The 24,733-nt window shown below is 34.2% G+C and overlaps 10 protein-coding genes across 10 annotated transcripts; 7 read left to right on the forward strand and 3 right to left on the reverse strand.

Moving 5' to 3' along the window:
• Nucleotides 1-153: 153 nt before the first annotated feature.
• PHYBLDRAFT_150613 (hypothetical protein) lies at nt 154-1,748 on the forward strand (the record flags this gene model as incomplete). The annotated part of the gene is made up of 3 exons (XM_018432514.1): nt 154-292; nt 346-795; nt 895-1,748. 3 exons carry the CDS (start codon nt 154-156, stop codon nt 1,746-1,748), a joined length of 1,443 nt encoding a protein of 480 aa, XP_018286474.1.
• Nucleotides 1,749-2,311: 563 nt separating this feature from the next.
• On the forward strand, nt 2,312-2,997 carry PHYBLDRAFT_173431 (hypothetical protein; the record flags this gene model as incomplete). The annotated part of the gene is made up of 4 exons (XM_018437028.1): nt 2,312-2,333; nt 2,523-2,559; nt 2,638-2,879; nt 2,927-2,997. 4 exons carry the CDS (start codon nt 2,312-2,314, stop codon nt 2,995-2,997), a joined length of 372 nt encoding a protein of 123 aa, XP_018286475.1.
• Nucleotides 2,998-4,039: 1,042 nt separating this feature from the next.
• Nucleotides 4,040-4,596, forward strand: PHYBLDRAFT_117633 (CYP5206 protein; the record flags this gene model as incomplete). The annotated part of the gene is made up of 2 exons (XM_018428588.1): nt 4,040-4,259; nt 4,325-4,596. Coding segments are annotated over 2 exons (492 nt in total), but the record flags the coding sequence as incomplete, so codon positions are not given.
• A 1,366-nt stretch (nt 4,597-5,962) lies between these two features.
• PHYBLDRAFT_68996 (hypothetical protein) lies at nt 5,963-7,836 on the forward strand (the record flags this gene model as incomplete). The annotated part of the gene is made up of 4 exons (XM_018442038.1): nt 5,963-6,088; nt 6,224-6,344; nt 6,430-6,454; nt 7,203-7,836. 4 exons carry the CDS (start codon nt 5,963-5,965, stop codon nt 7,834-7,836), a joined length of 906 nt encoding a protein of 301 aa, XP_018286477.1.
• Nucleotides 7,837-9,916: 2,080 nt separating this feature from the next.
• PHYBLDRAFT_68997 (hypothetical protein) lies at nt 9,917-10,525 on the reverse strand (the record flags this gene model as incomplete). Its single annotated transcript, XM_018442039.1, has 1 exon — nt 9,917-10,525. The coding sequence occupies one exon, from the start codon at nt 10,523-10,525 to the stop codon at nt 9,917-9,919; it is 609 nt and encodes a 202-aa protein (XP_018286478.1).
• A 2,247-nt stretch (nt 10,526-12,772) lies between these two features.
• Nucleotides 12,773-14,518, forward strand: PHYBLDRAFT_68999 (hypothetical protein; the record flags this gene model as incomplete). The annotated part of the gene is made up of 6 exons (XM_018442040.1): nt 12,773-12,791; nt 12,863-12,918; nt 13,153-13,282; nt 13,437-13,505; nt 14,215-14,248; nt 14,335-14,518. 6 exons carry the CDS (start codon nt 12,773-12,775, stop codon nt 14,516-14,518), a joined length of 492 nt encoding a protein of 163 aa, XP_018286479.1.
• Nucleotides 14,519-16,875: 2,357 nt separating this feature from the next.
• Nucleotides 16,876-17,403, forward strand: PHYBLDRAFT_102322 (hypothetical protein; the record flags this gene model as incomplete). Its single annotated transcript, XM_018427709.1, has 2 exons — nt 16,876-17,121; nt 17,152-17,403. Coding segments are annotated over 2 exons (498 nt in total), but the record flags the coding sequence as incomplete, so codon positions are not given.
• A 377-nt stretch (nt 17,404-17,780) lies between these two features.
• On the forward strand, nt 17,781-18,575 carry PHYBLDRAFT_173437 (hypothetical protein; the record flags this gene model as incomplete). Its single annotated transcript, XM_018437029.1, has 1 exon — nt 17,781-18,575. One exon carries the CDS (start codon nt 17,781-17,783, stop codon nt 18,573-18,575), a length of 795 nt encoding a protein of 264 aa, XP_018286481.1.
• A 346-nt stretch (nt 18,576-18,921) lies between these two features.
• PHYBLDRAFT_173438 (hypothetical protein) lies at nt 18,922-19,997 on the reverse strand (the record flags this gene model as incomplete). Its single annotated transcript, XM_018437030.1, has 4 exons — nt 18,922-19,086; nt 19,161-19,346; nt 19,418-19,659; nt 19,721-19,997. 4 exons carry the CDS (start codon nt 19,995-19,997, stop codon nt 18,922-18,924), a joined length of 870 nt encoding a protein of 289 aa, XP_018286482.1.
• A 3,200-nt stretch (nt 19,998-23,197) lies between these two features.
• PHYBLDRAFT_173439 (hypothetical protein) lies at nt 23,198-24,714 on the reverse strand (the record flags this gene model as incomplete). Its single annotated transcript, XM_018437031.1, has 5 exons — nt 23,198-23,979; nt 24,025-24,078; nt 24,155-24,208; nt 24,286-24,406; nt 24,463-24,714. 5 exons carry the CDS (start codon nt 24,712-24,714, stop codon nt 23,198-23,200), a joined length of 1,263 nt encoding a protein of 420 aa, XP_018286483.1.
• Between the last annotated feature and the right edge of the window lie 19 nt (nt 24,715-24,733).

Consider the following 24,733-nt stretch of genomic DNA (forward strand, 5'->3'; position numbering starts at 1 on the left):
ATCACATGTGAGTTGAAATGTAACGGCTGCACATGCTCAAAGGAAGAAATTTATTTCGACCGTTCACTTATTGTACCCCTCAAATGAGATGGCCCTGTGACGGTTCATGTTCATCATCATCTCTTTCTTTAAACTTTGCCAACGATAACTACCATGGCAGCAACAAAGAGAAATCTCCTTCTCAAGGTTTCTTTTGTCGCCTTGGTTTTCCTTGGACTTTCAGTGTGGCTTACTCGTACTTATCAACCGGTCATCCCATATAAGGAAACATCTACTACAACATCACTCCAAGGTGCATCATCTATTCATCAGCCAGCAGACAACACATTAATCTTTGTACCATAGGTACTGAGCCTGCTTCTACTCCTGAACCCCCAATCGATCGTTGCACTGCTACACTTGATGGAAAACCACGCCAACAATATGCTATTATGGTTGATGCCGGTTCTTCTGGTTCGCGTATACATGTCTACCGCTTTAGCATATGTCACGAAGAGCCTCAATTAGAAAATGAAGTATTCCATATGATTGAGCCAGGACTATCTGCTTACGAAAACGACCCCCAGGAAGCAGCAAAATCTCTGGATATATTGATGGAAATTGCCAATGAAAACATACCATTGGAAGAAAAGCATTGTACACCCCTGGCCGTGAAAGCAACTGCTGGGTTACGTCTATTGGGAAACGACAAGAGTGAAATGATTCTGGAAGCTGTACGTTCGCGATTAAAGTCTACCCAACAATTTCCATTGGCAGGAGATAATGCTGTAGAAATAATGGATGGAAAAGATGAAGGTATTTTCATTTTAACTTCATTTGACATGTATTTCTTATTTCTCTCTCTCTCTCTCATACTTGGTTACTCACTCGCATACATACATGTCTATATATAAGGTGTTTATGCATGGGTTACAGTAAACTACTTGTTAGGTAATCTAAAGCCTTCTCGAAGAGGCCAATCCGCTGCTATATTTGATCTTGGCGGAGCATCAACTCAGATTGTATTCGAGCCACAAATGACTTTGAGTTCAATGACAAAGGGCGAGCATGAATACAAGCTTACGTATGCAAATCAAGTTTATCACCTGTACCAACACTCCTATCTTGGATATGGGCTTACAGAGGCTCGTAAGGCAATCAGGATGGCTGCAATTGAGGCATCTAAAGAAGAAGCGATCCGTGACAAGCATGTGTACGATCCTTGTATGCCGACAGACCATGTAGAGAAACATTCATGGACTGACCCTGCTACAGATATAACACATACCATTGACATTATTGGTATAGGTGCAGGACATGATGCCTGTAAAAAGACAGTTGAGCATGTATTTAGAAAAGACAAACTCTGCAAATTACAAGCTTGCGGATTCGATGGAATATACCAGCCTTCTATCAGAGAGACATTCAAAACGCAAGATCTCTATGTGTTTTCTTTCTTCTACGACCTTACTCAACCCTTGGGTATGCCGTCCGAGTTTTCCGTTGGGGAACTCAGTGAGTTGGCAGCCATGGTATGTCACACTGACCACCGGCCATTCCTACACTACCCCTCTGCTATTGAGACAATCAAATCTTCGCCAGAATATTGCGTGGACCTTACATATATAGATAATCTATTGCGATTTGGGTACGATATTCCAAAAGATCGGTTGGTCCGCACAGCAAAGAAGATTCGTGGGGCTGAAACTGGGTGGTGCTTGGGTGCATCTATTGCAATGATTGATCAAGTTAAAGTGTGTCAATTATAATCATATCTAGGACAACGGTATACATACATATAATTTATTTATTTATTTCTTGGCTGTATGAGAAACCTTTGAATTGATACGGTAATGTATTTTTTGGCTTAAATTTAAAGGGCGGACTATTATTATTTTATTTGAGCAGGCAACTCGAAGCAAGATCCCAGAGATATGGATTGAAGTATAAAAATCCGAAACCATTTTTACGTGAGAGTTTCAAAAATAAATAAATAAATAAATAAATAAATAAATAAATAAATAAATAAATAAATGAAAAGGCTTGCTGTTTTGGATATTAAGTTCAGCCGACTCTTTTTCAGACATTGAAGTATATACGCCATTACTATACTAAATATCAACTGATTAACAACAAACAGAACATATAAGTATATGTATTTCTGTTTGTGTAAACGAAAAAAGAAATGGATAAAAAGAACAGATATAAACAAATTATTTATCCGTGAAAAAGAGACAATTAATTTCTGAAGATATAAATGTATCTTCTTTGACACATCTTTACCAGATACCTGGATGAAATACACTACAAGAATAATCACTAGGCTTCTCTAATGTTTCTTTTAAAGGGGTCCGGTATTATTATGGCTTTATTTTTGTAATACTTTAGTGGAAGTTAGATACCTCTTAAGCATTACGTTTACAGTCAAATAGCTCAATGACATGTGTTGTTTCCGGATAACTGCAAACTTTAAAACCTTTTCTTCTTCTGAATTTCATGCTGTTACATTATTTCCTTTTTTCTTCTATTCATTTGTGTATTAGACAATCGTATTATAGATGTAACGTATTACAACAAGAAGTAAGTCAAAAAGAAAAAGTACTGTTTTATCTCAACCAATGCATTTAAATGCAACTGAATGCGCCCTTTGGTTAATAGTGCACCTTATTCTATATTTTGTAATCTTGACACTCGGATTATGGACAACTATCTTATTGAGATTATTTCAAGAAAAGACTATATATCACTTTCCATTGCTGCTGCTGCTGTTGGACTGGCAGCAAAATATTCTTACAATATCTATTCAAACTCGCGTCAAAATTACATTAACAAAGATGGTTTCAAAAATATCCCTTCTCCACCGGGAAGCTATCCTTATATTGGTACAAACCCTTCTAAAAGTATAACAATATGCAAAATATGAGATTAATATATTGTTATATCAAAGGTCACATGCTAACATTGAATATATGTCCGGGAGAACAAGTCAAAAGATGGCACGAAGAGCTAGGTATTTGATCTAACCAAAAGATAATAAAATATAGATACATGCATACATATGTCTGTATGAATACATGGGTATCTACTCACTTTACACTCATCATTAGGTCCTATTATTTCTCTTAAAATGGGTGCTCAGCCATGGGTGTGCATTAGCGATCAAAATATTGCCCATGAGATATTTGTTAGAAATGGTGTCAAATCAGTAAATAGGCCTAATCACGATTTTGGATATCAAGTGTACAGCAGAGGTGGAAAGTAAGCCAATAAAACTGATGTATTTTGACCATTTATTGATTCAGTATATAGAGGTCTTATTTTTGGCTCTACTGATAAAGCATGGAAGAACGCACGAGCAGCTGGTAAGTTTGTGTAGACAGTTTTCTTGAACTTAAGTCTGATTGTATATTAAATTCACGATGGCACAACCACTATTATTACTGTAAAAGCACAAATTATCCTATCTCCAAAATACGTTGATAAGTTCCAAAGTGCTTTGGTGTCCACAGTGGATACAGTATTTAAACTTATGCGAGAAGAAGCAGAGATAAATGGATCGGTAAATCCTGCAAAGTACTTTTATATGACAACATACAGTTCAATCTTGACCGCAGTATTTGGAAAAACTGTACAGTCGCTAGATGATCCCAATTTGAAAGATATCACTTTTTTTGTTGATCATTCAAACAAATATGTGACTCCTATTGGCGCACTTGGGTCTTATCTCCCACATTTTGAGTGGATATATCGCTTTACACAACACAAGGCCCAAATGAATGCTATAGTTGAAGTTCGAGACAAGCTTTTTACAAAGCTCCTTCATGAAGCTGTTTCTGGAGATATTGACTGTTTGGCCAAGAAACTTTTTATGTTGAAAGAAGAGTACAACTTGGATGAAATGGATTTGATTATATTAACAGGTAATGCTTGGTTTCTTCTTCTCTAAAACAAAGACAACATCCCCTCTTCCTCCGTAAAATTTAGCATCATCCTAATCAAATAATAATATATATATGTGTGTGTGAATGTAGGCGACCTGATTGGTGCAGGTGGTGAAACATCTGGAACATCGCTAACTTGGCTTCTTGCAATACTCTCGAACTACCCTGAAATGCAGAAAAAGATATCTGATGAGATAGATTCTGTAATTGAAAAGGAAGGAAGAATTCCTACTTTTTCTGATAGAGCTGACATGCCTTTCACAACCGCTGTTTTACGAGAAAACATTCGTTTTAGAAGCTGTACTAACTTTGGGCTCCCTCATTATCTTGAGGATGATGGTAAGTTAATTTTCTGAGTAAAAGATTGAGATATTTATTAACACCCTATATTATTTTAGTGGAAGTATTCGGTTATCTTATTCCAAAAGGAACAACATTAATGACTAGTATGCACGCCATACATATGAATCCAGATATCTATGATGAGCCTGAGAAATTTAAGCCAGAACGATTTCTAAATTTCACTAAAACTTGGTCTGCTGCGGCAAATGGCGGAATTAAAGAACGCGATATGTTTGCATTTGGATGGGGAAGGTCAGTTGTCACAAATGCAAATAAAACAAGATCCAATGAACTAAAATATATCGTATGCTTCCGTTTCTTCTTCCTATCATAATCATTAAACTAGGCGCGTATGCCCAGGGATTTACTTTGTAAGTACACACACAGATATATATGTAAGAATAATATAATCAATAACTAATTATTTGGTTTAAACTATAGGCCGAGATGGAAATATTCAATATGTGCGTGCGTATATTTTCTCAGTGCACAGTTGAGCCACCATATGGACTTAATGGAGAGTTGAAAAGTGTGGATATGGAAACGATATATTCTGGTGGAATTATCGCTGCTCCACTTGAGTATAAGATAAGATTTGTTACAAGAGCTAACAGTCTTGCAAATACTTTAAAGAAATCGAATTAATTTCAAAAAAAATCAGTATTAAACAAAAATCTTTTTAAAATATACTCCTTTTATTTGAACATTACTAGAGCAGCTTTACGGCTCAAAATTAGTACTTAGGAAAACTGGTGGTTTTCACCCATCATCCGAAATCTGGACCATATGTCTGCTCTCATTAAGTCAAGCAATTTGTGGGCATACATGAAGTAACAAATAATGGGAAATTCCTCATTTAAATCACAAGCTTTATAGTCTTTCGCTGTGCTCGTCTTTCAAACTATTCAAGATATTCATTATTTCTTATGCACTCTATATATAGTATGTGACATTAGAACTGAGTTAATTCCATATGTCAAATTAAAGAATAAACAGAAATAGGTATACATATAGTCAACGTAAGGTGGAAATTTACAAATTGTATGGTCTTATTTTCTTTCTTTCTGAATTTATCAATACTACCAACTCTCTGCTCTTTATTCATGGCATAAATGCCGGGGACAGGAGTTAACATTGTCCAGTGACAGATTGTACGATCTATTATTAAATGGTAGCAACAGTTAAAACAAATATCAAACTACTCATGAATCCACGTACCATGTATTTACATGAAATATACCTTGAGTTTTGAAAAAGTTTCAAAACAACCAAACTTAAAACAGTAATCGTTCTAATCACGATGAAAAGACAAAAACATTCCCTTCTAGTGATCGAAGCTTGTCTTACCCTTGGAATATTTACCATGTGATGATGAATCTTCGAATAATAAGATTTCCTTTCCCAAGCCACCCTCAAGTATTCTCCTATCAGTGTGATACTTTAAGCATCTATGAGTGATTCCTTGGCCTTGTAACTGGATAGTGATAGTATCTGGCTCAATTTTATCTGGGTAAAATAATACATTACAGCCATTTTGCTGAATAAACTTGTTGCAGTTTATTAATGCAGTATCAAAAGTTTGTAACCGTAGGCATCTTTCTGACAAGGACAACGTTTTTCTGGCATCTGCAAGTACTTCGCTACTATATTATTTGGTTAGTTTACGCACGTCCTTTTCCTTCTTTCTTTTTTGATTGAGAATGGGTAACATTGAAGGGATAAAACTTACGCCAATTCTTAGAAATAGCTTTTCAGTAGCAATTTTTGTGGTAGTATTCACTGGTTTTAGAGGGACTACGTCTCCTTATGGAGCACGACATTTCTTGGTGAGAGACAACATTTTGATTCTACCATATCAAAAATCGTGATCTTTTTACTGATATAGAGTAACTTTATCTGGTCTCTAAGGATACATTCTTATTATAATAATTAATAGAAGCTAGGATTCAAAATATTCAAAGATATTTTCATTTGTGCTTTGCAAATACTGTTCTTATGAACAAGACGACCAGACAAGGTGTGGTGATCCAGACACTTGGTTGTTGGATTTATTACATCTAAGAACATATTCCTATTATTATAGTAAAACAGCTATCATTACAAGAACAAATGAATAATTTATTTATTTTACTTATGGTAAATCAATAAGACCAATAATTAATTACAGTAAGTACTGTAATTATGACAGCTCAGTAAGCACTGAGTTAATATGAGGACACTGCAATTAGATTAAATTATAAACATAGCAGTACCAGCTCTCTAATATCTAAATGAACTCAGACTTAAGAAATTAAGATGTGACTGACAAAGCAGATCGTGTTTTGATATAAAAAGGACAACTTTGTATTCTTTAATAAAGACAACCTATATACAGTCTCAAAGTATTCTTATATATGTCTCAATCTTTTTACTGTTGATTTTATTCTATAAAACTTCACACAAGGTTTTGCGTCAGATACATAAATATCTGATGCCAGATACTTTTGGTGTAACAATATTTTTTTGGGAGGTCATATTTTAATTATATGTTAAAAGTTTCAAAAAATAAAATAAATACACTCTTTCTGAAAATTATTGGTGCAAAAATAAAAACAAATTTGATGCAAAAATAAAAATAAATTTGGTGCACAAACAAAAATAAATTTGGTGCGAAAATAAAAAATTATTTAGTGCAAAAACAAAGATAAAATTTGGTGCAATTTTTTTTTACCATTTCTCTGCTTAATTCATCTTTTTTGGTGCATTTGGTGTATTCCATTTTTGCACCAAATAATTTTGTATCTTTGCACCAAATTTATTTTTGTTTGTGCACCAAATTGATTTTTATTGTGTGTCGTGCCTAACACAATTGTTGTTGACTCCACTCCAACGTCAGATGTGGTTATAGGCTCTCCAAGCCACGCTTTATTTTTTAGAATATTTATAAATGATTAATTATAGTGTATACCCCTTTTCCTCATATCTTTCCAAGCCGCGCATCGTGGATATGAACGCAAATGATATCACCAATGAACAAATCCATGAATTTCTCAAACGCACCCGTGCTCTCAACATCACAGGCCGTGCAAGAGACTGCACTGCTAGATATGAATTGCCTGAAGAAATCCTACACGACATGGAAGAGTCTTCCAAAAGTGCTCTTAGGAACAATCTCCAGAAGTTCCAAAAAGACACCCTGCAGTATGACGGAGGCGACTGGACAAAATCAGGCGCACTCAACAGGATATTTCAAAACGAAGTCAAAAGGTTCCAAATGGACGCTCTTACCATCATGATACCAGCCATAGGGGAAGCACTGCTACATGTTCAATATGTACAAAGAGATCTGGCAAAACATCTAGGAGGAAAGGCGCAACGATGGGAGCTACCTTGTCCACTCTCATCAGAGGCAATGCTAGACCTTGCATGGTGGACGACCACAGCAAAAACCACAACCGGGTTACCAATTCAGAAATCACCACCATGTCCGCCAGCAGTTACAATCTATGTAGACGCCTCCAATACGGGGTGGGGAGTGTTGTGGTGGTTGAAGTCGAAGAAGTTTTTAAGAGGAAGAATTGAAGATTTGAGATGAGGAACAAAGATTTGTGAGAACTTGTATAGGGTTTGTTTATTGAGAAAGATTTGGTATCAAAGTTTGATGAGGTTTCTGCACTGAACTACTACTGCTCACTGTAGAAAATGGCAGCATTTGTAATTCCGCCAATGCAGACTACTATGTAAAAAATGCATACTTGCAGATTTGCTCTAAACCAATAGGAATTTAGTATTTAGCTAATAGTGTTACCTATCTCAGCAAATAAGAAGCGTATATTCTTATGATTTAAACCCTATTTTAACCAATAGCTTTAGAGAATATCCTTTTTGTATTACAATGGTTTTTTATACTTTTGGGGATCAATGCCCTTATTAGGAAGTTACAGATACTCAAATTCATAAAAAAAATAATTAAAAAATAGAATTCTGCTGAAATTATAGTTGAAAATTTTTATTTATTTTTATTTTTCCAAGTTGAAAATATTGGGAATAAAGAGCCTAATACGCGTCTAAGTACTTAAATGACTTATAGAAACATTGCTAGCTAATTGAAAGGCACTATATAGAATAGGCAGAGAAATGGTAGCAGTAACTGATATAATTTTAATCTATACATAAAGAAAAAGAAGAAAGAAAAAGGAAAAGAGAAAAAAGAACTTTAGTATTTGTGATTTAATTTAATTTACTTTAAATGACATACCTTTGATATTGAATAAACATGAAGAAATGCAAAGCCTTGTATTTTATGTTTTTTATACTAATAATTCTTTTATTTTGAGTATGCATACCTTTGATAGTCTAGATGATGCGAGCCTACTTATAATCAAAATGAAGTTTCATTAGTAATTAGTAATTAAAATCTTTTAACATTAATAATATCTTTTCACTGATGTTTACATCTATGTAGCAGTACTGGCCTGTAACAATGGTATTTAGTATGCAGCAAAGTCAGAAAGTATCATTACCTTTATGAAGATTAAAAAAATAAACAAAAAGTTAGTGTAGAGTTAAAAAGCACAATGTTTATTTTTGTAAAAAAATCTAAGCCCCAATACAATAGTTGAATTTCGCAATTGTAATCATGAATTTTTGCTAAGTCATTTTTCACCTTTGAGAATCCCTCTGTGATTTGGTTTAGGGGTGCTTGTACCTCAGAGTGTGCCTTATAAAGATATCTTATTTTTGAAAAAAGGACAGAGATGATATTCCGCACTCAATGGTTTTAGCAAGCCAATAATATAACTTATACGTTTTTCATTTTCTAATATATTATCTTGAATATTCTGTGATCAAGCTTTCATTTTAACATCCGTCTCAATGTGTCTAAATAGGTTTAGCAAGTCCTAAATTAGATATAGTCAATATAATTTTTACAAAGTTACACAATTTTTGCAAATGTGCAATTTTTTTTGCAAGTACTTGCAGATTTTTTTCTACAGTGGCTATTTATATTATTTTGGATCGGGAAAATTATATGACTGGGGTCAGGTAATCGATCCTATCTGAGCCTTAATCAGAGCAACGTGATCTTGGGATAATTAATGTCACTACGACAAATAGGGGCAGTTTTTTGTATTTGTGACTTTGTTTTTGGCCTATAATAATTAAAAAATCACCAAAAATCCAATTTGAAACTAGAAAATCTCTGTTTTTTGAAAAGGTTGACAAAAAGCAGATTGACCACTTAAAATTAAATCTCCTGATAGACAAAAGTACGTTTTAACTACAGATTTTACATTTTTAGTAAATGTAGATTGCAATTGATAACTATTAAAAGTTAGAGGTAAAAGAGAGAAAAATATCTAAACTTTTTGCTGGGAGGATAAAATATGTTAAGACAATTTGAAAAAAAATAATGTATTACAAGAAAAAAAAAATTATAGGTCTGCAAGAGAACCAAGTGACAATTTTGGGCCGCGGTTAAGCTCTGGCCACACTATGTATGTTGTTGTTGTTGTTGTTGTTGTTGTTGTATTTATAGTCGCGTCCGACTTCACCAAACCAACCAATTCTTTGACATCTGCCAGGTAAACTACCTTTGGCTTCATTTGCCCATTGTTAACAACTGGTATACCATTTATCAAACGAACTGCATAAACATTGACAAGGACAAGCAGTCATCTCTTGTTATTGAGCTTGTGCTCAAAGAAAACAACGACCTTCCCAAAGAAATCCTTATAGATTGGAGAGTAGCTCTGCCCAATGTTGCGGTTCTCATCAACCTGAACCTGAAGTCTGACATTATGTGCCTCTCTTACACAATTATGGTCGAGTGCAGAGTCAATAACATAACCATTTACAAATGCCTTATGGCTTGTTTTAATGGCTGCTTCAATCATACTACACTCTTCCTCCTTTGATTCGTAGAACTTTTGAAGAAGCTCTGGAAGACAAGAAATGCCTCCAAAACTATCAACAATCATTCTGTTCCTCAAAGGCCCCCAGAACTCAATGTCAGAATTAGTACCAACATTACTATCTTCTTGGTCAATTGGCCAACCAGCAGAGGGATCGTCATACTGAAGGAGAGTTGTTGCTGTTACTGTTGCTGTTGTTGTTATTGAATTTTTAACTCTCATCTGTCGAATCTGTGTCAAGCCAAGCATGATGTTGCCAGCGTTGATTCCAATTTCTGAATTACTCTTTATTGCTCGCAAGTATTCCCCAATCGCCCTCTCCACAGATCGTGCACTATACACTCTGGGGGGACTATATGCTTCTATCATTGTGGGATAGTGCTGCAGGAGGTGCTGGTTGATCGTAAAGACCTTGAGCTGGACCTCTCCTTTAGCTAGCGAGGCTTCCAGATACGCATTTCATGTGATGAGATTTCTAAAAAAAAAGATAAGTTAACACAAGTTATAAAATAATAATATTAATTATAATTAAAGATTACATTTGGATCAAGGTTTTCTTCTCTGCTGATAACTCCCAGCTCATGAGTAGGTTGCATGTCTGCACCAGATCAAGCAATGCCTTATGAGCAGCTTGGTCATGGACACACTATGCCACAAGCATGGGGATAACAAATAAGATGAAGTCAACCCAGTCTACAGCCTGGAAGTACTCTGATCTTGTTGCAATGTTGATCCATGCACCATGGAAAGATGTTGGAATACTTCTTCTGGTTGACACCATGGCAGTACCAATTTCTTTCTGAGCAGCAAGGGAGAGAGAGAGAGGATGATCTTTTCCATACTTGCCACACATGAGCCCCCAGACTTGTTTGCCAATGCCATGGCAAATGCCGTGCATTTCATCCAATGCAAAGAAGAATGGAGCAGAGAAGGAATCCAGTAAGGAGAAGGGAGATTGGCCAGTTAACCCTTTTTTGCTAGATGAGGCCACCTCATCAAAGTGCTTGAAACTTTCTGGTGTGTGCATGGTAATGGCAGATGGAATTCGGAAATATTGGCCATGGCCAGAAGATTGACCCACAATGTGGCGAATGTGATAGCCATCCTTACTCATATGGTCTATATTACAAGCCATCTTTCCCAGAGCTGGGATGTCACCAGCTGTCATTAGTACATGAACTTTTGCACTAATATCTCCAGATGGTGTCTTCACAACCATTCCACTGGCTTGGAGAACCCGAAGTTCTTTCAGAACAGGCTCTAGAAATGACCAGAAGTCGGTGGGTGCTTTGGGACCAGAGATGATCACAACTTGGATCATATGGCTGCACCCATAGTGGATCATTGGGGGAAGATTGAGGTTGGTAACGTGGACAATGGTTACCAAACCCGGAACACTATGGGAAGCAAAGCTATCAACAGACAGCAAAATGGCAATGTCGTTTTCACCTGAGAAAAGATGTTTCTTCAACTGGTATGTCTGTCCATCAAAGACATCAGAAATGCTGCCATCAGCCTTCTGCGTATGATGGTGACAATACAGCATCTCTTTTCTGGTGCGGTCGTTGGCCAAAGCAGCTGCAAGCTGTCTACCTAGAGGAAGATGTATCATTGTGCTGGCAGGAATTGGATTCTTACCAGCATCTTGGCTTCTCTTGCTGGTCTTGTAACAGGCTTCATCACAATATGGACACTCTGTTTGCTGATTGTCATTATACAACATGCACTCATTGTGACAGACGTGGTATGTATCCTCTTTGACACCAAGAAAGCGGGAAAGAAGCTTGGTACCAAGATAAGGAGAGCAAGCTCTGTACGAAATCTCGTTTGACGTGCTGAGAATATCATTAAAGTGTTTTGCCAGACTAATGTGGGCCTTCTGGGAAATGCCAAACTCCTTGATGATCTTCATAAGCTCGAGATTCTTTGCATCATTGTAGCCAGGAACAGAAACAGAAGCACTAAAGTCATAGACCAACTGAGAAGGAATATTGTCAATAGAATTTTCAGTAACATCCATGATTGCCAAATCATTTTCCATAGAATCCTCATGTTCAATATCATACTTTAATAAAATAAACAATAATTAGTACATTGGATGCATTTGTATATTTATCTTTCTTATCATGAGCTCATCAATTTTGTTGATGATGGAAGAAGTAATATTCTTATTGATGCTCATGTTAGTGCTTTCTCTGTTTAATTATTAAATAATTAATATATTTTATTTAGTTGCATCATTATAATTTGTAGACTTACTCCAAGGTTGAGCTAGATGCAAAATTCAAGATAAGATTACTTTGCTCAGAAACAGAAGCAACTTGCGAACTTTGGGTATTATTCATCTCTTTATAAACTTTTTCCAGGCACTGAACTTCACACTTGGCTACAAGTTTTTTGTTTGTGTAGTGTTTGTGGCAGATACTGCACTCGTGGTAGGAAAGCTTTGTGATTATAGAAATTTTATTAATTGGAATTTATTCTTTTGAAGTATGAGTAAGAATAGAGATATTTGCTTTCAAGTCTGAACTCTTTTATAATGATTAACTTGAAGACAATAATGGTGCAGTAACTTGAATATAAGCTCAGAAGAAAAAAGTAAAACATATATATATCATGTTGTCATGTAAGCACGGTAAGCAAAATTGATATTCACTGAAACCAACGCAATAGATTTAATCTATATTGCTATGAAACTAATAATAGATAATCGAATTTTTTTTCCTTATATCTTATTTTCACAACAACATCTTTTTTCTCAGGTAAACAATATTCGCAATATGAATAACACAGATAACATCATTGAATCTTTACTTCTAGCCATTCAGCTTCAGTTATCTGTCTTATGTGCTAACCAAGAACAAATGAAGATGGATATTAACAGCCTTGGAAATGAAATAATAATCAAATGATCTCCAAAGCAAAATCTCTCTTTGTTTATTAATGTAAGTTCAACTCAAAACAGTATTGCTGAAAACTAACTTTAACTTCAATAGACTTCAAGTAGGTTTATTTTCAAACCTGTGATCAACATTTGTAATGTCACTTTAGAACATGTTTACCAAATGATGAGTCAACATCTTGGAATCAAGGTTACAGCATCCAAAAAAGCAACACTCAGGACCTGTACGAAACTTGTATGTAACGAGTTAGCCACCCTTCCTTCTGTACAAGCTTTTGGCCCTCGTCCTAGTTGGGGGTCCATATCTTAATGTGATCAAACAATGATTTGCAATAAACATGCAAACATGCTTAAGAGGGTTGGTGTAAATTTCGCCAGATGCCATCAAAATTGGGCATCCATTGCAAGAGTCAGTTATCTCTGGAAAGATCATCAAAGGAGACAATTGTAAGTAACTATCTGCTGCAGCGTAAAGTAGCATATTTAATGTTAAAAATATATGATGTATTTGACTGTCTATGACTAATAAAAATGATGTATAAAATGTAATGTCTATCATAACAGCCAATAAAAGTGATATATAAAATGTAATTCTGTAATAATAACCAATAAAAACAATAAATAAAAAATATATCCATTTGAGAAACCAATAAAAATGTATTTTTATAAAATACACTACAGTGCAATTATGTCTTATCCAATAAAAACAATGATTAAGCAAGAGATATTTAAAAGAATCCAAATTAAAAGAATAAGGAATTAGTAGTAACCAATGACATATAATAGATAACTTGGTCCTTAAGCCAAAAGTCGCGGTTTTAATATAAGTGCTCATTAAAACCCAGTCGATCTTATATTCTTCAAAAGTATCTGCTTTATAAAGGCCACAATAATGATAGAGTATATATGCATTGCAGGATTTTTTATATGAACTTTGTTCTGATACTCTTTTAATTGTTCAAAAAGTCTTATAAAGCTTTTATCAAATGTCTTTAGAACTCTACCTTTGCATAGTAGTTTGTAACAGACATTGAGAGCTTCAAGAACAAGCTGAAAATTATGCCTCAACTGAGATGTGAAAAAGGAACCATAACATAGCATATAACAGACTTGAGTTATACTTACTCAACGAAGCTTAATCTATTGAACTTTTCAGATTTTCTATGTCAGAGATTAAAAGTATTACCATGGTACTTGGCCTGGAATCAACCTGTCATATTTCAAAAATAAGAGTCAACAACATCTTTGGCTATGCCATGTTGATATATTAATACAGTTCTTCTGAACGTCTTTTTGGCATGTCTCTTATTTTTGGAATGGACCCAACGAATATATCAGCTGTTTTGAGAGGAATAGAAGACATAATATATGAGAAAATAAGATGGAGAATTCAGTTCAATACGCATCTTTTTCTGGTGCTTTTTTGGATATTTGTATCTCCCTTTAGTGGAATATTTTGAATAAAAAAGAGCTTATAATATAGAGATTTAGCATTACTGCATATCTTCTGTCTTCTTTATAATAATAATAATAAAAATAATGGATCCTTTTGACAGATAATCATATATCTGAAAATGTAATTATTTTCAGTTAATTTCAGCCAAAGATTGACTTTAGACCCTACCTCAAAAGGAAGTGTTTCAGATTTATGTTGCACAAAACACTTGATATAGTCATAATTTAAATCCCGTGTCCGAAGATGAAAATTTGTAGCCGAAGATCAATCTTAGGACTAAGAACCAAGTTATCTAATATTTCAACTATACTTAAAGAAGTTTTGTCTAATTGAAAGACAAATATTAGCAAAAGAAAAGGTTATCAATATATTAATAGAATCTTAAAACTACTGATAAGCACAGATATATTAAAATGCATATGAACTCAGAGTTAGAAAAAAAGGGGAAGGACACAAAACGCGCCCTGGCTTCCCCTCCGGAACCACCTGTGAAACCACCTATAAAACTCCTATTTTTTGGCGTAGTGAATAAAAAGTGTCCCTTTTTATAAGCAAACACAATCTGCTCTTGTCATTACGTCTTAGTTTCTTAAGGCTTTCTTCCTTTACTATATTTGGTTATTAGAGTGTATTTACTGCTTAACTAGTGTTGGTGTTACAATTATGACATCAAGTCATAAATTGTACTTCTTTAGCTCTTAGCTATTCTTTTCTCTTTTACACTAGAGCTTTAGAACTTCCTACTAATTTAGCTCCATATCACTCTGACACAGTTTACTCAGCAGTATGATATAATTATCTTAGCAATCTTTAAGATATTATCTACAGTACTAACTGTAATAATTATTGACCTGATTACTTAATTGTTTATATATATTTTATACTGACAAGATGATATCACTGGAAAAACACCCCTGAATACACTAGTGCCAAAATAATTCAGTGATAGTGTATATGTAGAGTATATTCCATCTCAGCACCGCTTTTTGTGTTCAAATAAAAAAACTTGCTTTTACTATATTCTATTGGCTCGGATATAACAAGCAACAAAAGTTATTTTATTTATTACTATAAAGTCTTTGTGAATAGATAAATGTAACACCTGTTTCCCTTTTATTTCATTTTTAAAAAAACACAAACGTCATGTCTTCTACTATCAAACAAAACTTTGAAGAGTGCTATTGTACCAAGTGCATTAAAAATTATAATGGATACACCTTAGTGTCAAAGAGAACTGCCCAGCGTCATGGCAAGAAAGCAGCTTTAAAAGATGCTATCAGAAGTGAACTTGGTATGTCATTTATAATATAAAATTTGCATTTTTATATACTAATAGCTTTTATATTAAACACAGGTGCGTAGAGACATATAATAAATATTGATGCGGAGTATAAGACATTTTTATTTGGGTATCTAAAAAAACAACTTTCTTATTATATTCCATATTTGTAGCTATTGTAGTCCAAGAATCTGGATCCGTAGAAGTTCTTGCATGTCAGTCTGACTTTCCCATTTTGGATATCTCCCCTATATCAGTTGACTATGAGGTCGATGTTGATTTCAATGACATGGACTTTTAGTATGAGAGCAATGATAATGCTGAAGATACTGTTGATATTGATTTTGAAGAAGTTGACACTGAATGTTCATATGAAAGTCAAAAAAAATCTAAAAAAAAGTCAAAAAAATTAATATTTTCTTATATTTTTAAATAGACATGTTTTCAAACAGCAGTATGCCTGAGAATCCTGTACACAGATTCATCGCAACATTCACTGTGCTATTTGCATCCTGCTATGTGGTCAACAAGGGTGCAGTTGTCTTGATTGAGTTCATCAACGAGCTCTTAAAGATTTACGAGCAGGACTTCCAGCTTCCCACGAGTCTGCCTGGTCTTCAGTGTATGACGGGATTCTGTGAGCTCTCCAAGGGGATAAGACGATTTGTGGCCTGCAAAGATTGCCATGCAACTTACAAAAAAATCAATCTGTTCCTCCTCACTGTGTCTTTGTAAAGACAGGTGCTTGTGCAGCTTGTAACTGTGAATTGATAAAGAAATCTTCGTCTGGTGCTTTGGTTCCCAAGCATAGTTTCCATTACCAGTCTATCAAAAATGCATTCAAGATTCTTTTTAATTGTCTAGGCTTCGAAGAAAAGATACATCAATGGAATACAGAGCCAAAATTAGTGGACACAATGTGCGATGTATACAATGTTGCAGTTTGGAAAGAACTCAAAGATAGTAATGGTGCTTCGTTTGTTGAGCAGCCTTGTTTGCTGATGCTGACGCTCAATATTGACTGGTTCTAGCCATTCAATAAAGTTACATACTCTTGTGGTACAATCTACTTGGCCATTAATAACTTGCCTCAAAGTGACCAGTTTAAAGCCGAGAACATAATCCTCATAGAACATATGCCTGGTCCCAAGGAGTCTAAAACTGATGAGATAAATAATTATCTTGAGCCAATGGTAGATGAGTTAATACAGCTGTATTGTGGGATAAGAATCCCAACATTCAAGTCTCCTGCTGGCGAAGTGATTCGTGCTGCATTGATGATGGTTGCCTGCAACATCCCAGCTGCCAGAAAGACCAGCAGATTTACTGTGCATAATAGCACTTGAGCATGCTTTAAGTGCAACCGTCATTTCACTTGCCTTGACAGCACAAACAAGGTTGATTTCTGTGGATTGAAAGAGTCTGAGTGGTGTCATCGCAACTGTGAGAAGAATAGGCTGCATGCTGAGGAGTGGAAGAACGCAGTTACCATCTCAGAAAGGCAGCATCTAGAAATCAAAAATGATGTTCGATGGTCGCAGTTGCACCGCCTTGGATACTTTGATCTAGTATGTGGAACAATCATTGATCTCATGCACAACCTATTCTTGAGGACAGCAAAAAGAATGATGGATCAGTGGATTGAACGTGGTGTTCTTGGAGACAGAGATTTCAACACCATGCAAAAGATAACTGATAAGATGATTGTATCAAGAGGATATACTGCATTGAAAAGCAAAATTGGCAAAAAATTTGTATTTATGAAAGTGGACAAGTGGAAGTTGTAGGTATTGGTATATTCTCCTATGGTGTTGAAGTCGGTGCTCTCATCCTTGCATTTCAATAACTGGGTTGATTTTGTCCATGCATGCCATCACCTTGTAAAGCCCAGCATTACTTTTGATGATATTAATACTGCCCATAGACATCTCGAAAAATTTTGTGAAAATGCAATGAAATTTACACCACCACAATCCTTACCTGTAATATGCACTTACACCTCCATATTCAAGAAACTATTCTCGATTTTGGACCAGTATATAGTTATTGGCTCTTTGCATTTGAGAGATACAATGGCCTACTCAAGAATATCAGCACAAATGGCAAGGACGGTTTTGAAGCCACATTTATGAGATGCTTTATTGAAGATATATACAAAAGTGATTTTGTTAATTCTGCTCTCACATGTTCCACTCAAGCTCCCTTTCTTTCTGTTCTTTCCAAACTTGTCTGTTCATCCACACCTGTTCTTATCTTGCCATCTGTCTCCTCCACAATTGTTCAGCCACCGTTCGTTTTGCAAGCTTTTGTGGATTCTTCTGAAACTACCAGAATTCCTATCTTAGGCAACAAACCTCTCTCACCTACATCCTTCCCACTTTCAGTTAGTAAACCTTCTTCAATGGGTGATATTGATTATCCCCATTTGTTGGAATACTACAAACTCGCGTACCTCACTCCTGATTTCGTCCATTATCAAAATGCTGCTGCCTCTTCATTCTTTGTTGACAATCAGATTATAAAGTTAAAATCAATCAATATTCTTGGCCAAGTGTACTATGGCAATAATGGCACCACTGGTCGTGGATCATATGTCCAATCATTGTTTCTTGGCAGTAATAGAAGTACAAAAACAACCTTCACTTGTCAAATCAAGTATATCTTCATTCATTCATTTACTCCTCCTCCAATGTTGCCCTACTATGAAGCCGATTCCACTCATTATTATCAACATGTATTTGCATTTGTCAACTGGCTTCCATTACTTGGAGATAAATCATGAGAGAAAGATGGAGTTGATATTTGTGGCTTAACACCTTCGCCATCAAACTATCATTCAATTTTGTCTGTATATAGAAGCTCTTTAGAAGTAGCAATTGCTAATCATACAACAGGACTTGTCAAAAAAAACTGGTAATTGCCTTACCAAAAAAGCTTTATGCTTAAAAAAAACAGTAATAAATATCCTTTCTTTCTTTTCTTTCTTTTTTTAAAAAGAAAAAGTAAAGTAAATGACAATAACAAAAAAGGGCAGAGAAAAATAATTACTATCTCTATATAAATTGTCAGCATTGAGTTTGTGAAGATGAGAATAAATAAGATGAGATAAACAATGATTTTTATTATTTTTATTGTGGCCCATCTCTAAGGGTCCATGGAGGGAAACATAACGCGATGTCATTGGGAACTGGTTTCTCAGACAGGCTGGTGAGATTTCTGTCTAACAACTGGCAAATGTTGTTACCCAAGTTTTCTTTCACAATCTCATCAATGTTGAAGATGAGGTTGTTAAACTAAAAACATATTTATATATAATATGTTAAATATTATTCAAATATAGAAAATTATTTCTTGCAAAATTATTTACATCATCACTTCTCCAAAAAGGACGGGTAACCTTTACAATGCACTTGCAAGGTCTCCCAGGAAACTCATCCTCTGACTCGCCTTCAGACATTGCTGATCTGATCATCATCCCAGAACAGTTTCTCTTCATTAAAGCATCAATGACATCCTTGTTTAACACATATGCCATTACACGGCGGTTGAAGTGCTGTAATTTTATATATATATTAATATTAATTCTATGATTAAATTTGGGATGAAATATAAAGCAACACTCACTTCAGTTTCTCTTGCAGCTCGTCTTCCACGAGCGTTAGTGGCAGCTTGCACCATAGTACGGAATTCGCTTGTTTTTATACCCTGCCTAACAAACTTTGGGAGCAGGTAACCAAGAAGATTGGCAACAATCTCCTTGTTAGGGCTTCTATTAAAGAAGACATCCGTTTCCCACCTTGGCTTTGTCTCGTTGGCACTGACAAGGGTAGAATCATTGGAAGTAAATTTGTCCCTCCGCATATACCCTCAAATCAACTTCTATTTAACAAAAATGGTTAATGGTTAGAATATTGGATATAATAATACTTACAAAGACTTTGCCCTTGTTTTCACAGCTGATTTCAGGAGCAATACCAGCAGGAATTCTGACAATGGAGCTGGCAGCAACAGAAAGATTATCAAGAGAAACAGAAGCAGATGTCTGGGATCCATTTCCTTGTCCAAAACCAGCACAAATGGCTTTATGCATTGTGGTGAGTTCACCATGTACATCGACCATGGATTTCTCCATTTCTTTTATCTTGGCTAAAAGATTTTTGTATTCATCAGATGAATTAGGAGCAATTTGGCATATTCCAGTCATGATCTATAATATTAAATAAAGTATATTTTTCAGTTATTTAATTTTTAACTTTTAATTCACAATGTTTGATTTCAAATTAATGATTTATTTCTTACGTACAAGCAAGTATGTATGTGAGCAAGTGAAGAAGTGTAAGAGAGAGAGAGAGTGTGTGTGTAAGCAAGAAGTGTTATGATATTTCAAACAACTTCTTTATATAAGTATACTAAATGGAACTGTAAATATATCAAAAATATCCTCTTGTAACTTTGGGATGACAATCCGTCATTATATTATCTTTTTGGACTCAATTAGTTTTTTTTCTTTTTTGTTTCAAAAACACACACTTCTTTTCTTTTCTTTTTTTATCTTGTCCTTCCTATTTCCCGTTTTGTCCTTTTGTCTTTTTTATTCTTTTTTTTTCTGATTTCGGTTTTGTTTCATTTTTTCTTGAATTCATTTTTTCTCTCTCTCTTTCCAACTTTTATTATATTCACGCGTTTTTCTGGTAAGACATATTTTCTTGGCAAAATAAAATACTTCCTTATAAACAATAAAATAATTAATTCATTTCACTGCAATAGGCAAGCACACACTTACTCTGCCTCTCTTACACTTTTATATCCCTCTGTTTTTCTTTGGTAAGACGATCTCTTTAAAATACTATATATATACATACAACTAAAAAATAATAATTGTTTATATTGTCATAGACACTTGCGTTTTAACTTCTTCTGATGCATCCTCTTTACAATGGCTATCCAGATTAGCCAAGGTTAGTAAATATACTTTATGCTATCATCCTATAAAATTATTCTACTTTTTTTCTTTCTTATAGGCCATATTGCCAAAAATACTCTCTGCAATTAAACACAGTTATGAAAATGATAATATTTTATTTTACTTTACTTTATTTTTATTTACTTTTTATAGTTATCTAAAAAAATATGACTTTTATTATAGATGAACAACCCTCTCTCAAACATATCATGCATCAAGAACTATCATCCCATGTTACCATCATTGACATAGTAAGTCTTCTTTTTCTTTTATTCTTTTTATATGTACTACAATATTATTTATACTGTATATTAATATAATACAATATTCTACTAGAGACTATATCACCTCTTGACAAGTACTATCGATGTTTACATATAAATCGTTTTGCTTTGGGTATGTAAATTAATTATTCTATTGCCAAATTTATCTGAATTAATTTCCTCTGATCCTTTTTATAATCAAAGAAAATCGGAACAAACGCCATGTTTAACATTCCCAGTGTCTTTTTGCTCAACCCATTTGTTTCTAGTATTTTCAATGTAAGTATATATTAAGTATATATTGATTTGCAAAAATTACTGAAAAGTATACTATCAAAACTATATAATTAATATATTGCCCATATTTTTTCAAAGGCTGTTGCATCCTAGCAAAAAAAGCCCATTATTTTCATTTTTTAGTGCTTTTTTCTATGCAGCAATCCTCAAAATAAAACAGTATCAAGGAGCCTGCGGAAGAAGTAGCCAAAATATATAATACTATCACAAGACCATCAACCTAGAATTATTCTATTATTCTTTTTCAATAAACTTTAAATGAGACCAAAACAACTCAATAATTATGGGATATCAAATTTACGAGAGTATGTTACAGGCTGAGAGCAATAAAGAGGCTTTTGTGGTTGGATATATTTGAACAAAAAGTAGTGTATAGGTACCTATACTCTAGTGTCAAAGATATGTGCAACTATAGTAAGGGGAACCCCATCAGATCCAGGATCAGCTCGCACTTTAAAGTATTTTAATAAAACTATAAGTTTTACACAAACGTCTATAGTGAACATACGTAATTACCATATGGAGAATACAAATTGGTCACAACTGCGGCATCTTGCTTTGACATCACACTAGTGTTCAGCTCATCACGAACCTAGTGTCTAAGATACTCTGCCCATAGTTTACAGGTCACCCAAATCCATGCATATTTTTAAACTAAACACATTGGTATATCCATTCCTACACATGTGTATGTGAACCCATTTTTCCAGTGATAGTTTACATAAAAAAAATATATATTAAATAAAGTGACAGCTACTTAGAGTCATAATTAATAGTTTAATACTAATAAATTTACTTCTTACTATAATTATGATATAAGATTATAAGGTAAAGAAGCAGAAATAGTATCAACTTATTATACAAAAATGGTAACTAAAATTGAGTATTTGTAAGATATAAGATTTATTTGGCTCTCATTAACAAATCACATATTTGTGGCTGCTAATGAGTCATATTTTTATGATTTAACTTGAGACATAAATCATATGTTTTCATTTTATATGATTTAAGTGGAAAAGATTATAATCCATATAATTTTCATTTGTTTTCAAAAACTTTCATAATAGATATAAAAATAATGAAGCCTTTTATGCCTAAGAAAGTTTGCATAGAAGTTAAGCTAACATATCTTTACCAAATCCATGTTTTTATTTTTTATTTTTTATTTTTATTTCTTCTGTGAAAACTCTTTCTATCATTTTCTTACAACATGTACATGAGATATTTTATCAAAAATACAAAAAAATAAAAAATATTTATAAAAGACCAAAAAAAAGTTTTTAGTTCTATATATTCAGATAACATTTACATCCAATAAAAGTTTTATAGAAAGCAAATGAAAAAAAAGTCATTCTACAAGCAAATATAATATTTTATTTTATTGAAAAAATATAAATTTGGAGATATTATGTTAGTTTTCTTATGATCTAGATTTTCAATTCAACTAAAACTTCTAACATACATATATTTATACAGTATTTGAATCCAAAGTTATAGAAAGTCAACATTTGAATTGGTGAAATAGATAGATGCAAATATATAATATAACAAATCTGAAGGTAATTTGGCTCTATCTGTATAATACCACCTAGCTTTTATGCTTTTTAATTTGCTATATATATGTGTAACTTGTAGGGTAACGTACTTCCCATAAATAATTTCTATGAAAAAACAGAGCGGAGAGCCATTTAATCCACAAGTTATAGATAGCTTATGTTGACGCAAAGAAACAGATTGATAAGAGTTATAAAGATAAAAAAAATTATATATCTAATAAAATATAAGAGTAAATGAGTATATAAATAATAAGTTGTCTAGCTAATGAAGTATAAAGAAAAATATAATAAAAATAAAAGAAAAAAAGAAGAAAAAAAGATTATGTTATAGTGAGATCAACATGTTCCTCTTGATCGGAAAAAAAAAGAACATTGCATTTCTATGATCATACTTATTGAACTCTTTAAACTTGTTCCAGTAAGTATCAAAGTTGTCGGGAATCTGGTTTCTGACACAACCCAAAAAGAATAACTCAGGAATGGTTAGCCATTTCCTTGAGACATTGTGGGAGAGGTGTACTGTTGTCCAGTGGTTATTGTTAACATGATTGAAAATCAGAGGTTGTTGATGTTTTGATATGTTTTCGGGAAGGGTAAAGGGAAGGAACGATACGGAAGGGGTGTTGGGGTTGTCTGAGTAGACGCAGACTGGTCGCTTATAGGTGTCCGCAGCTAGTTGAGCACAGTCAGATGTGCTAAACCACATACTGGCATCTAAACACGCTGGGATGAAGTTGGTGTTGGTGTTGGAGTTGGAGTCAGAGTTGGAGTTGGTGATGCAGAGATCAGAACCATGCTTTATAATGGCTTCTAATTGCTTGACATCAGTTCCAAACGTGCTGGCGTAAATGCTGCTGTATTTTGGAAGGGTAGCAAGCATATCTCTTTTTACAAGAGGGAATTTTTCTTGATCTTTATAGATCAAATAGGCAAGGACCCGAAAACCACACCATCCATCAGCAGTAAGGTTAAACCCACCCTTAACGTCATTGACTATCTCATAAGAGACAGGAAAACCGGGCTGGAATTTAACTCTCTTGCCAACAGAGGTGCGATAGTCATATTGGTAATCTTCTTGAGCTGTAGTGGGTCTTTTAAACCCTATTTCTCTTTATGGATTCAATTACACTGAAAAATGAGAAAGAATATTACCTGGGTCGAGAGGCTCTTGTTTTATTTTTTTTGTTTTGTTTTTGGTGGCATCGACTAAAAAGCATATTAGTATAAGGTTAGATTCCTTTTCATGAATTCAATTACACTCTAAAATAAAAGCACATATTACCTGGGTCGAGAGGCTCTTTTTTAATTTGTTTTATTTTGTTTTTGGTAGCATCAACTAAAAAATGTATGTAAATATATGACAAGATTCTTTTTCATAAACTCAATTATATATAAAATAAAAAAGCATCTTACTTAGGTCGAGAGGCTCTTTTTTGCTTTTGTTTTGTTTTTTGTTGTTTTTTGTTTTTTGTGTAGCTGCAGACTTTCTATCTCTTGCTCTAGCTCTTAACCTAACCATTGCCTTAAGGCCGGCCTAGTATTTCAAGATACATATTAGTACTTTGTTATGTTATATTTTTTTTATCTTACATGACCAGACGAAACACTGATCTTCCTCCAGTTTGCCTGACCAAAGTCTTTGAGAAGGTATTTGGGACGTGCACCACCCTTTCTTCTGCCAGAATATTTAATTTTTTCTGGGACTTGAAAGTTAATCGAAGGGTGTCCAGTTTTGCCTTCGAATTCAGAAGCAACCTTCTTGATCTTTTGAAGGAGGTTGGCCACTTGCTGGCTGCCCTCACAAGAGCGGAAAAGAGCCTCAAGCTTTACAATCTCTTGCATCCACTCTTCTGGCCTCTTG

This window comes from Phycomyces blakesleeanus (genome assembly GCF_001638985.1).
Source record: "Phycomyces blakesleeanus NRRL 1555(-) unplaced genomic scaffold PHYBLscaffold_25, whole genome shotgun sequence".
NCBI classification, from domain to species: Eukaryota; Fungi; Mucoromycota; class Mucoromycetes; order Mucorales; family Phycomycetaceae; genus Phycomyces; species Phycomyces blakesleeanus.